Source organism: Babylonia areolata, chromosome 35 (assembly GCF_041734735.1).
Source record: "Babylonia areolata isolate BAREFJ2019XMU chromosome 35, ASM4173473v1, whole genome shotgun sequence".
NCBI classification, from domain to species: Eukaryota; Metazoa; Mollusca; class Gastropoda; order Neogastropoda; family Buccinidae; genus Babylonia; species Babylonia areolata.
This window is the reverse complement of record NC_134910.1, coordinates 7,412,441-7,426,533: the sequence shown is the minus strand read 5'-3', so window position 1 is coordinate 7,426,533 and position 14,093 is coordinate 7,412,441. Positions and strand designations below refer to the sequence as shown.

General features: G+C 41.3%; 1 protein-coding gene across 1 annotated transcript; it reads right to left on the bottom strand.

Annotated features, from left to right (window-relative positions):
- Positions 1-314: 314 nt before the first annotated feature.
- On the bottom strand, positions 315-3,779 carry LOC143277783 (C-C chemokine receptor type 7-like). The gene is made up of 2 exons (XM_076582686.1): positions 3,748-3,779; positions 315-1,374 (listed from the first exon to the last, which is right to left on the bottom strand). The coding sequence occupies exon 2, from the start codon at positions 1,365-1,367 to the stop codon at positions 315-317; it is 1,053 nt and encodes a 350-aa protein (XP_076438801.1). The 5' UTR covers positions 1,368-1,374; positions 3,748-3,779.
- Between the last annotated feature and the right edge of the window lie 10,314 nt (positions 3,780-14,093).

Sequence of the window (14,093 nt, the reverse complement as noted above, 5' to 3'; positions counted from 1 at the left end):
TCCTTCTTCTTCTTCTCATTATTATTATTATTATTATTATTATTATTATAAAAATAGTGGTTGTTGCTGCTGTGGTTGTTGTTGCAGTAGGTGTAGTAGTATATCATTAGTATTGTTGTTGTTGTTTTTGTTGCAGTTGTCATCAAAATCATTGTCAATATTTTTTTGTTTTTTTTTTTTTTTTTTTCCTTCTTTTTTTTCCAGTTGTTTCTATTGTGATCATTTTCAACCATCTTTCTTTCCTTCACGTATTTGTTTGCTACAGTATACCACCACCCGACCCCACCCCCTTCCATCTGCAGTGAACTGACACGTCATTTTGTGACCCTCCCACAGCGGATGACCCTGAAGAACTCCTCCCTGAACCTCCGCCCTGTCAGACAGTACAGGTAAAAATTGATGGCACTGTTAGAATCGGCTAGCAGATAGCAGACGGTGTAGGTAAGGTGAGCCTTGGCGTACTCGTAACCAGAAACCTCCCTGTACTCATAAGCGAAATAAGACAGGATGTAGTTGATAGACACTGGTAAGGTCAAAACGATGAAGGCGATGGACACTACAATAACGGTCACAGTCACAGAATTGGCCGTTCTTTGACGCGCCAAGATCTGTTCACTGTTCCCTTGATTCAACTTTTCACGAATGTCTTTCACCGAATGAAACAATTTCCTGACCAGCACACAATTTCCGAGCACAAGACAAAGGAACGGGAGCACAGAATAAATCGTAAGTTCGATGTAAGTGAACACACCGGAGACAAAGCTAATATAGTTTCCTGCTTTCATCGAGCATCGATAACTGGTATCACCGTCTGAAGAAACCAGGTCCATGCCGAAGAGGTAGTGTGCATAAAGAGCAGCAAAGAACAGACCGATTCCGGTAATAAGACCCAGGACTGCACGACGCGAGCAGAGCACGTTGACACGGTGTGGCCACACTACAGACATCGCCCTGTGAAGGGTTAAACACACCAGATACCAACAACTCACAGTCCCAGACCCCGTGTACATCCAGATGATAAGTTTGCAGGCAACACTGCTTGAATCCTGCAGGCGATAGTGGAAAGTGAAAAATACCCATTCTGTAAAGAACGAAAAAAACAGAACGATCAGGTCCATGACAGCCATGGCAGTGAAGTAATAATTGATGACAGTGTCACCTGACGTCATTCTGTGCATAATGACGATGGTCATGACGTTTCCGAAGAGTCCCAGGAAAATGATGATGGGGCAACAGATGGAGAACAGGTAATTGGCGATGTTGTAAAGTGGAATGGAGTCCAATGGTATCTCTTCTGAGGGTCTGGTACTATACTCTCCTGTGATGGAGTCATTCTGGGAATCCGGAAACACAGAAACTACGTCCATCGGTGACCTGAAAAAATGCATTACATTTTTTTCCCCATATGACATGATCATAGATGAAAGCAATTGCGGGTGATAACTAAACAATGCTTTTGTCACTGGAAATAATTTTTACAAATATCGAAATGGGAAATTAATGCAAAATGGCAATCCTTCGAAGACTGCATTTTTAGGAGAGGAAGGGGCCTTTGGTTGGCACTTGAATTCTCTGTTTGAGACAAGCAGTTGTAAGCCTGATATGACTGCTGTTTGGTCTCTTACGAATTCCTCAGATATCTTGGCATTTGCAGTGAACAATCATCCCCTGTAGCAAGTGACCCAGAGTCACCAAATATTAGTTTGGCAGCGTTCTCAGTCATCGTGGGCAAACGTTACAATCCTATGACTTCCCCCAAAACAGCCAAAGAACGAGGAAGTAAAAATAGGATGAGAACAGAACATATGTATTGTGAAAAAGAAATAACAGTAACTAATGGTATACCTAGTAAATGATTCATCTTTGCACCAAATGCTTGGAGAACCGGAAAAGGACGGAAGGGAGGTTACTTTTGTATGCCAAACACGAGTGGTCAGTTCAGCTCAACTCAGCTGTTATAAGTGGAGCATTGTCAGGCAATCAAAAACTCACACAGGATAAGTGTTGTGTATCGAACCCTTCACTTGGATCTCAAAAGAGATGCTATCCGCCACTGGCTGACCAAATTAAGTTCGTACAAAATCTGATTGAGAAAGAAAACAAGGGCAGGTAACAACGGGTGCAATAGCCGAATGGTTAAAGCGCTGGACTTTCAATCTGAGGGTCCTGGGTTCGAATCTCGGTGCACATGATGGGTAAAGGATGGAGATTTTTCCGATCTCCCAGGTCAACATATGTGCAGACCTGCTAGTGCCTGAACCCCCTTCGTCTGTATGCGCACGCAGAAGATAAATACGCACGTTAAAGATCCTGTAATCCAGCGTTCGGTGGGTTATGGACACAAGAATATACCCAGCATGCACATCCCTGAAAACGGAATATGGCTGCCTACATGGCGGGGTAAATAAAAAAAAAGGTCATACACGTAAAATGTTACATGTCTGTCTGAGTGTCTATGTGTGTGCGTCTGAAATCTGATTGAATGACACAGGAAACGAATGATGAGCGCCCAGTGGCAGCCGTCAGTCGTCTCTACCCAGGTAGGCAGCCTGTGGTGCAAATGTCCCCGTGTATGTAAAGCGCTTAGAGCTTGGTCTCTGACCGAGGATAGGCGCTATAGAAGTATCCACATCAATCAATCAATCAACTGAACAATTCTTTCGTTATTTCAAAATAATTTGATAAAGATAAAAAAAAAAGGGGGGAAACGTAAAATTGAAAAATCCTTCTGATGGTCCGATAGTGGGGCCACTTGAATTTTCTCTGGGCACTAAACAATTCTTTCTTTATTTCAAAATAATTTAATAAAGATTAAAAAGGGAAACGTGAAATTGAAAAATGCTTCTGAGGCTGCAATTGGGGGGCCACTTGAATTTTCTCTGGGCCATTTCCATGCCTGACATCACTGCAGTTACGTCCTGTATGGCCTCCTAAGAAAGCTAGGCACTGGCAGTGAACAATCCTCCCCAATGGCAAGTGATCCAGAGACACCTTCTTCTTCCTCTTCTTCTGCATTCGTGGGCTTCAACTCCCACGTTCACTCGTATACGCGAGTGGGCTTTTTACGTGTATGACCGTTTTTACCCCGCCATGTAGGCAGCCATACTCCGCTTTCGGGGGTGTGCATGCTGGGTATGTTCTTGTTTCCATAACCCACCGAACGCTGACGTGGATTACAGGATCTTTAACGTGCGTATTTGATCTTCTGCTTGCTTATACACACGAAAGGGGTTCAGGCACTGGCAGGTCTGCACATATGTTGACCTGGGAGATCGTAAAAATCTCCACCCTTTACCCACCAGGCGCCGTCACCGTGATTCGAACCCGGGACCCTCAGATCGAAAGTCCAACGCTTTAACCATTCGGCTATGGCACCCGTCATCTAGAGACACCAATCATAGTTCAGTGATACTCTAAATAATACTGAGAAAAGATACAATCCAGTGATTTCCCAAAGTAGTACCCTGAAAATGGTTCAAAGAACAGGAAGAAAATTTAATTAAGGAAACAAAATATACTAAGAAATATACCGTAAATAGAGATGCAATGGAAACTAATAAAATGCCTCATAAATCATGTAGCTTTGCGCCTTATTCCGCGGGATTTGAAAAGGATGTAGGAGAGGTCAGAAATGTATGTAAAGCATAAGTGGTCAGCTCAAATCAGGCTGTTATAACCCAAGCGTTGACTGGCAAACAAGTATAGGCACAGCAAAAAATCAGAAAACGTTTTTTTTTGACAACGAACAAGGCAAAGACGAAAAAAATCCGTTGAGGTGAAAGCACGAGCGTTTCCTCTCAACAGGGTGTTGCAGAGTGCCTTGAAAGCAGCGGCATTCATTTTATTAACCTCTCTCTCTCACATACAAACAAGCACACACACACACACACACACAGAGAGAGAGAGAGAGAGAGAGAGAGAGAGAGATTCACACGCCCATACAAACATCGCACACACTTACACACATACACGCATGCGCGTGCGCGCACACAAACCCACACATACACATAAACACTCACATGCATACACACACACACATAAATACACATACTCAAGCACGCCCATACAAACGCATATAACATGCACATACACACATGAACGCACACGCGCACACACACACACACACACACACACACATACATGCATGCACACACACACACACACACACACACACACACACACACACACACACATATATAATACATGCACACATACACATCAACAAACAGACACACATGCGTGCGCACACACATCAACACACAACACACACATACAAGCATGCACACACACTCGCACACACGTGCATGCGTGCACACACACACACACACACACACACACACACACACACACACACACACACACACACACACACACACACACACACACACACACACACACACACTGCCATAATCAATCGATCTGCGAAGTTTGAACACAAACACACAGAAAGCCCCACATGATTCTACGTAAGACACAAAGAGAACTATTGTGAGTGATGATGGCTGGGTGAGTGAGGGGTGGGCGCGCGGGGGTTAGGGGGTGGGCGTGGTGTTCATGAAAGGACAAACAGACTAAGAGAGAGGACTGGTCTAATCAATGACTTAATTAGTTCTGTGACTGCGGTTGTTTTTGGTTCTGTAAATTGCAGGTTTTGAATTATCTTTTATTTCCATTTATATCATTAATTAATGTACAGATGCGTTCTTTGTGGAAAACAAGTTGTCATGTGCGCCACACAATGATTTCATTTGTGGAGATAATAGTGTGACCTCTCTCTCTCTCTCAGTGTTTGTGTGTGTGTGTGTGTGTGTGTGTGTGTGTGTGTGTGTGTGTGTGTGTGTGTGTACATACGTGCATATGTGTGTGTTTGTGGTGTGTGTATATGTGTGTGTAGGCGCGTACGTGTGTGTGTGTGTGTGTGTGTGTGTGTGTGTGTGTGTGTGTGTGTGTGTGTGTGTGTGTGTGTGTGTGTGACTTCAAAAGTGTGAGCGAGCGTGCGCATACTTATGTCTATGTGTAAATGGACAGATGGAAAATGATTTAATGTATTTGTGCGACTGAACGTTGTATCTCCTAATATCACTTTTCGTTGTGTTTTTTTCTTTTCTTACTTGTCACGGCTATTTCATGATAATAACAATTAGTATTTATATAGCGCTGAATTTCGTGCAGAGACAAATCAAAGCGCTTTCAAACCAGTCGTTCACATACATACATAACTCTGAACTTGAGAAGCTATCTAGGAAAAAGGTGGGTTTTAAGGCCAGACTTGAAAGAGAGTGTGAAGACCTGACGTAGAGAAAGAGGAAGTTCATTCCAAAAGCAAGGCCCATAGACAGATAAAGAACGGCGGCCGACAGTGGAGTGTTTGAATCTGGGTATGCGTAAACAGAGTGGGTCCGAAGCCGATCGTGGAGAGCGAGATGGGGTGTAGACGTGAAGGCAGCCACAGAGATAGGAAGGGGCAGATTTGTGAATACATTTATAACATAAAGTGCTGATCTTGTACTTTATTCTTTGTGAGACAGGGAGCCAGTGGAGATGTTGCAAAAGAGGAGTGATGTCTTCAGATCTTTTCTTTCTGAGGAAAAGTCAGGCAGCAGAGTTTTGTACGCGCTGAAGGGACTGAATGGATGAAGCAGGCAAACCAGATTATATGATTGGTTCTTTGCAAACTGGGTTCAGCATGTGAGTTACTGTGTTTAGTGTCTGTTCTGGCTTTGTTATTTGACTGTGAACAGCGAATAAGAATCAGTTAATTCCGGATGTTGTGCTAACTTTGTGTGTGTTACTCAGCATAGCGGAAAATAGGCACTGAAGAAATGAATTCCTCCAGTTTCATGTAAAAGGTGTTCCTGTCCTCTTAACTGGCCTGTGTACGAAACCTTGAAATATGAATTTATATGTAGTCATGCAGTATGAAACTAACCCTCATGTTTACTTACATTACATGTTTTCAGTGGTGAATTCCAGAGAATGAAAACTCAGTATAGTTTTAACTTTTGTTAACTTTTAGATAAAATGCTGTTGCCTTCAACAAGAAAAAAAATTCAGGTTAGAAGTCACATAGATTAAGTTTACTTTTTTTTTCAGTCCAATTTTCCTTTGCGATCTTCTTGTTTATAGTAATGCATTTCTCCTTTCCTTTCTCACTTTTCTTTTGTTTTTTTGTTTTTTTTTAAACATTTTTTAATTCCATTTTGGTAGGTTGACATTTTACAACAACAACAGCATCTTAATGGACATTTATAAAGAAGAAAAAACAAACAAAGAACAAAAAACAAACAAACAAACACCATAAATACTTTGATAGAAACAGCCAAGCAGCTGGATTATACACTGGTTGGTTATCATCATGGAGTATTATCATTCATTTCTTAAGATCTTACACAAGCTGTCAAGGAATACAAACTGTCAAATATCTTAGAACACGTTTACGGAAAGTGAACACCTCAATCATTTCTTATAAATATCAATAAAAAGAAAATAAATATGGGTGGTTATTTTTCGTTAATCATGAACAGGTTACTAATCATTTGTGATCAATAATTTGTAAGGCAGCCATCTGGCAGAGAAAATGGTATGGTTAAAGTTAATATATGCATTATATTCTTCAATTCTATATCGAGTTTTTAATTTGTTCAAAAAAACTGATATTTGTGGAAAGCTGTCTTCAATTTTATTATAAATATAAGTAATACTTTGCAAACAATATTATAAAACACAAAACAGCATCAGTTGTTATTGTCACATCATGTCCAAATAGCACAAGTGATTCTGTTAACTTTAAATTTCCTGCGTTTACACATCTCTCTTTTATCAAGTCCGTTAAAGCGTTCCAAAACATTTGCACATAATTACATTTCCAAAAAGCATGATCAATACTGTCTTTGTGTTCTCTACAAAAACTACAGTTGTTATTATCCGTAACACCAATTTCTTTTAAAACAATTTTTGTACATAAACATCGGTGTATTATTTTCAGCTGAAACCATTTCAGCTTTACATCAACTATCTTGTGTGCATGCGTAAAACAAGATTTCCAGTTTTGATCCAACAGTTTGGTTTCATATCATTTTCAATCAACACATCATAATATGGTCTTGAGCCTTTAGAAACAGAAAACAAGTGTTTGAAGCAGAGCGAAGTATTTGTGTGTCTGTTGCTATCCACATGAATATTATGCTTTTTAACTAATTCGTTTATTGTTGATTTATATCCAGCATAAGTAAGGAAATCAATGTGCAAATCATATTTTTCTTTGAAGCGTACATATGAAAAAACTTTACCATCATCATCAAAAAACTGTGCAAGACAATACACATCATGATTACTGAGCAGTCTGGATATAATACACCTTTTACCAATTTGAACACGATTATTATAACACAATGGCTCTGCAAGCAGTTCCGCTGAGTTTTTTGGTTCACATTTATAAAAGAAAATCTTATAACTTTCAAACACATTTGTCCAGAACTGGTTATATTTGGCAAAATTTAAGATAAACTCTGGACCATATTTATCAATAGCTGGCCATTGTGGGAAGTTACACAACAAGAGGTGCTTCCACTTGTGATTTGAATTTTCAGCTTTACGAATCCAGGAAAGCTTTAAAGATAAGGCAAACAATTTAACATCAGGAAGACCGATGCCACCATTTTTTACACTTTTATGAGCAGTTTTACGGCTAATTTTATCTGGTTTATTGTTCCAAACAAACTTATAACAAATATGTTGACATGTATTACCAGTTGCTGGTAACGCAACACCAACGAGCGGCCTACATCTAGGAAAATCGGAAATCCTCAGAAAAGTCAAAGAATACCCAAAAGAACAGGTACAAGGCCATCACACCATCGATCGCCTCAAAGAAATAGAAGCAGAGAGAGGGAGCGGCCGCAAATCTAACATGAAAGGTAGAGCACGATGCTTTGCAAATCAAACAAATATTGGCATCATTTCCAAACCAACATTGCGCAAATTTCTTCAAAACGGAACAGAGTCTCTGTGGGCCTTTCCAAATACAATAGACCGAGCAACACACTAGACGCCACGTTCTTGGCATCAGAGATCTTTTCCCATCCCTCTTGCGGCCAGTCAGTGGCGGCTGTGTGTGTTTGTGTGTATGTGTGGGTCTGTGCTTTTGAGTGCGTTTGTGAATGCGCGAGAGTGAAATTGTACACAAGTGTCAGGAGAGATATGTGTACGTGTGTGTGTGTGTGTGTGTGTGTGTGAGGGGAGGTGGGAGTGCGGGGGGAGGTGGGGTAGAGGATGAGGTATGTGAGTGTATGCATGCCTACACTGTGGGAGCAACAGGATATTGGAACGTATATATATATATATATATATATATATATATATATATATATATCTTTGTATGTACGTGTGTGGGGTTGGGGGTGGGAGATATGGGCGTATGTGTGTGTGCTTGTACAAGTAAGTGTTCATCTCTGTGAGTGTGTGTTTGTGTGTGTGTGTGTGTGCCGTGGAAGCTGCGATACGTAGACTAGAAATGAGTGTGTGGAGGAGGGGGTAGAGGAGGTGCAAGGTAATGTGTGTGTGTGTGTGTGTGTGTGTGTGTGTGTGTGTGTGTGTGTGTGTTGGAGCTCATGTACGTTTATATGTATTTGACTGTGCTTTCATATGTGCTTGTACAAGTAAGTGTTCATCTCTGTGAGTGTGTGTTTGTGTGTGTGTGTGTGTGTGTGTGTGCCGTGGAAGCTGCGATACTTAGACTAGAAATGAGTGTGTGGAGGAGGGGGGTAGAGGAGGTGCACGGTAATGCGTGTGTGTGTGTGTGTGTTATATGTATTTGACTGTGCTTTCATATATGTGAAACTGCATGTCTGGTGCATTTCTGTTATGCATGTGTGGGTGTATGTGTGAATGTGTGTCTTCATATTTTACATTTATTTGCTTATTTATCACCATTGTTGTCTTATTTATTTATTTATTTATGTTGTATTATTATCATTTTATTAGTATTACTAATATTATTACTACTACCTTTTTCTATATTATAAGTATTATTTATTTATTTATTTATTTATTTATTTATTTATTTATTTATGCAAGCTTATCTATTATTTATTCCCCCGTTGTTGTTTTTTTGTTTTTGATTTTTTTTGTTTTTGTTTTTTTGTGTGTGTGTGGTTGTTTTTTTTTGGTTGTTTTTGTTTTGTTTTTGTTTTTGTTTTTCAAGGCCTGACTAAGCGCGTTGGGTTACGCTGCTGGTCAGGCATCTGCTTGGCAGATGTGGTGTAGCGTATATGGTTTTGTCCGAACGCAGTGACGCCTCCTTGAGCTACTGAAACTGAAACTGAAACTGACATGTATTAAAAAATGTATCCGGTGGGTTTGGCAAAAGTAACCACAGATGAGTCAGTTTGGAAAGAATAACAGATTTCAGAATTGCTACTCTGCCTAGAGGCGTTAACTGGCGTTTTACCCATATCTTATACAAATATCTTATTTCTGCTAATCTCTCTGAATAGTTTATAGTTACACATTCTTTTAAATCATTAGTAAACCAAATCCCTAAAATTCGGAATCTTGTAGGATTCCAGTCCATACCTAAATGTTCCATATAACGCGTCTTAGAATTCTTTTTGCTCCCTAACCAAATAGCACTAGTTTTGCTTGAATTCAAATAGAGACCTGAGACACAGCCAAATTTATCAAGAGTTGTAACACAACATTCAAAAGATTTCCTATCCCCAGCAAGTAGAAATTCTGTATCATCAGCATATTGGGTCAGTTTATTCTCAACATCGTTAATTTTTATTCCTCGGATATCCGAATTTTCCCTTACCATTATAGCTAATATTTCTACACACATTAGAAATAAATAAGGTGATATAGGGTCTCCTTGTCTGCAACCTCTCTTAACTTCAAACCAGTCAGAGACCTGACCATTCACAATCACACATGACTTAATATTTGTGTAAAATACACTAATCCATCTACACATATTTTCTTTGAACCCAAATGCCTTTAACACTTTAAACATGAAATCCCAATTTATTGAGTCAAAAGCCTTTTCGAAATCTATGTTCAGTAATAAACCAGGTAGATTATGTTTATCTAAGTAAGCTATGATATCATATATCAACCTCAAATTATCTCCAATGTATCTATTTCTAATAAACCCTGTTTGATCTTCATTAATAATGTTAGGTAATACTGGTTTCAAGCGGTTAGCAATACAAGATGACCTACTTTTCTTTTGTTGTTTTCATCTCCTTTAGTTGTGGCACAATGGCTTCAAGACCTTCTTCATGCACATGAAGTCGGGTGAATTTTCCCCGTGGAATTGTTCAGAGATGTCAGGGTCTTTCATTTTATTTGAGTCTGCTGTTTTTCCCTCATTTGTTGTACCTCAGCCGTACGTTCATGATGACAGTGTCGTGGTTACTGCAAAGATCAGAGTTTGGGGAGTACCATGTCCATCATCGGGATGCTTTCCTCGCGCTGGGACTAGACGGCGTAGGGGCGCGTCCCCCGGGTGGCGGATGGGGGAGCCCTCCCTTTGGGGGTTGCACCAAATGATATGGAATAAGGTGCCGTGGACCCACATAGTCTAGGAGAAGGACAACTCTGATTTCAAACCCGGGCAGATGGAGTCCGATCGCCTCAGCAGGCAGTCCTTCCATGAGAAGGAAAACTCCCAAGAGAAAACCCGGCCAACTGTAAACCGTTACCAGAACAGATCACCGAAGACGGCGCCACAGTGGCCTCTCTAAGGGGCGTGATCTTGTCAAAACCGGCTGTGCACGCACTCTACGACACATGGCTACGCAGTCGACACATCGGGACGCTTTATGCTGACTAACAGTGGCAAGGACCAGGTCTTCTTTGGCATCAGTACCAACCGTGGCATTCCAGTCACCCTGAATGATGACGATATTTTTCTTGTTGACCTTGTTAATGATCCATATACATGTTTGTCGTCCACTCCAGAACCGGCCCTTCTTCTGTCTGTACCTCTCCGTTGTTTTTTCCATCTAGCTTCACAGAGGCCGAGGATGTGCCAGGTGTATCTGTCCATCTCGTGAGTCAGTTCTGTTAGTGCCCCAAACTGTCAGAGTGTTATTGCGTCGTGGCAAATGTGATGGTGATTTTTCCACGGATATTCTGTGGTTTCCCCAAGATGGTGTGGTCATTGTTAACCCGGATTGCGAATGTGTTTGTATTTGTATTTTCTTTCTTTTTTTATTACAACAGATTTCTCTGTGATCCGATATGATCTTTGGACGTTTTTTCTTCATGACGTGACATGTCATGGGCAAGTCAAATCTGGCGGAGCTCATCCCACCCTGTATGAGATTTCCGTGCTCGGTTTACTCCCTACATGCAGCAGGTAGCACTGGGTTACATGGTTACAGAGGAGAACCTCTAACCTGACCTGACGAATAAGTCCTGGGTAATTATTGCCTCACTTTATAATTTTGGGAAGGGTTCAGTTCGCCTCTTTCATTTGTGTCATTTGTAACGCAGATTTGTTCAGAGAATGCTTAGAAATATTTCCCAAACCAGGTGCGAAAAAAACACAAATTGCGCAAAAATCTCAACTCAGGAGTTAGTGCCATGAACCAATGACAGCCAATGACTAAACCACATCTGACGTTTAAAGGGATATTCTTTATAAAAGAAACAAACAAACAAACAAAAAAAAACAGATGCCTGACCTTCGCATAAACCCAATGCCAATGTCCACCAGGAAAATATCCCCATTGAGAATTTCGACAGTTTCTGAAGGAAGTCTGACGGAGCCACGTTGATGCCGTTGATCCCACACGACTTTCTGCTCAATCTCCCTAAGTCGTCTGGTGAGGAAAAAAACCAGCAGAAAATTCGATGACTTCATCCAGGAGGCCAGACTCATTCTCCGTCTGCAGCCCCTGAATGATGCAGCATCCGCTCTCTGGCTGATCGCAGCCCCTGCATGCAGTGTTGCCAGGAGATCATCAGGCTTCAGAAGTGGACGTTCCAACCCAAGTCTTCCACATTCTGGAGGAGAACTGGGGAGAGCAGCGGGACACCACAGCTCGTGCTGCACCTTCACCAGAGACCTGCCAGTGATACGCTCGGAAGATGGTGGAGGGGGAGGAGGGGGGTCGGGTGGGGGGAGGTTTGGGGGGGGGGGGGCAGTAGGAGGCTCATTCCAGACACCCCTGACGCCACCTTTGGGATGGCGAAAGATGTCCAGCAATGGATGCGGGAGGACACACACACACACACACACACACACTTTCTCTCTTTCTGTCTGTCTGTCTATCACACACACACACACACACACACACACACACACACACACACACACACACACACACACACACACACACACACACACACACACACACACACACACACACACACACACACACACACACACACACACACACACACTTTCTCTCTTTCTGTCTGTCTATCACACACACACACACACACACACACACACACACACACACACACACACACACACACACACACACAAAGCATAATCTACAACGCAGTGAGTTACATCGTTTTAAACATACTTTTTGTGAAAATAAGATATTTACAGGTGGATGGAAGAATACCAAATCATTTCGTTAATTGTTAGCTTTACACGTCTTCAATTAATTCGTTTTAAAAGAGGCATCAGATAGTAGTTTCAACTGATTAAAATGAATGAACACACACTACCTGTCCAAGCTTAACTCTCCATACGAACGGCGAAAGAGACGACGTTAACAGCGTTTCACCCCAGTTACCATCATCAAAATATTGCAAGCGGAAGGCTCTTATACTGAACAGGTGAATGTTGACAAAGAATACCACAATTCTGAGACGGAAGCTAAAGGTTGGGTCATTCAGACACCCACTGGAAATCCGAGGGGTCTGTGTAGAGGAGAAGAGAGGACTGGCCGTACTGAGTGAGTTAAAATTGTCCTTGATTTGGATGCCAGGGGAAAGGTCGAGTTGGCAACCGGTATTCGAAAGAGCTGATGTAGGTTTGGTTTTGCGCTTGTGCACGGATATCACAGATTGACATAAGTATACATTTGGGCCAACAGCAAAGTGAGAGCTGTATTATCAATGGTTTCTCCAGTCAACGGGAAATCACTTACAGCTTAGTCTTTTGTGAAGGACTATGACTCTCAAACTAGGAGGCAAAATTGCACTGGCTCTTAGTGCTGCAGCCTTAGGGGCTGGTTGGCCTTTGGGAACCATCCCAACGCCGACTGTCCTAAAACCCTCTTGGCCGAGAGAGTGGGGGTGTAACTTGGGCAAGACACTCTCCACTATAATCAAATTCTAGCCCAAATAGTCGGAACAGCAGTTGCCTCCTCTGCTGTTCTGATGGTCATACTCGGACACGACTGACTATCATATGTGCACGGAGCTTCTTGTATGTGTTGGAGACTCTCTGGTTTTGACATCTCGAGATCGGAAGCCTCAGGTGACTGGACGGAGTAAGAGAACAAAAAGAGTAACTTCTCAAAAGCCTTTGACACGCTATCAAGGAATTGTATAAAACAAGCACTTGGCATTTTTAATTTTGGTCCAAGATTCGCAGGTTTAATTGCAACTGCAATGAGAAACACGGAAAGTTGTATACACAATGGCGGCTGGCTATCTGACTAGTTCCCAACTGAAAGAGGAATAAGACAAGGATGTCCACTCAGTCCCCTCCTTTTTGTTATAGCTGTAGAAATCCTTGCCATCCGAATCAGAAACAACAAAGAAATTGAAGGAATCAAACTCTCACATCAAAGCTTCAACGACAAAGGTCAACCTCATATTTCCAAAACAAAGCAATTTGCAGATAACGTTACTGACGCAAACAGTTAGAAATGAAAAAGATATACAGATAGCCATACATACTATCGACGAATTCGAAAGCTTTTCAGGACTAAAACTTCATAAAAAATTAGTCAGAAGGAATATGGTTGGGTTCAAGGAAAAACGAAGTTGCAACCTATAATAGCATACCTATGAAATCTGATAAAATAAAAGCTTCTGTGTATATATTTTTCAGCAGACAGATAAATTTCGGAAATTGAAGAGAACTGGAAAGCTAGAATAGATACAGTAATTAGAACTATTAA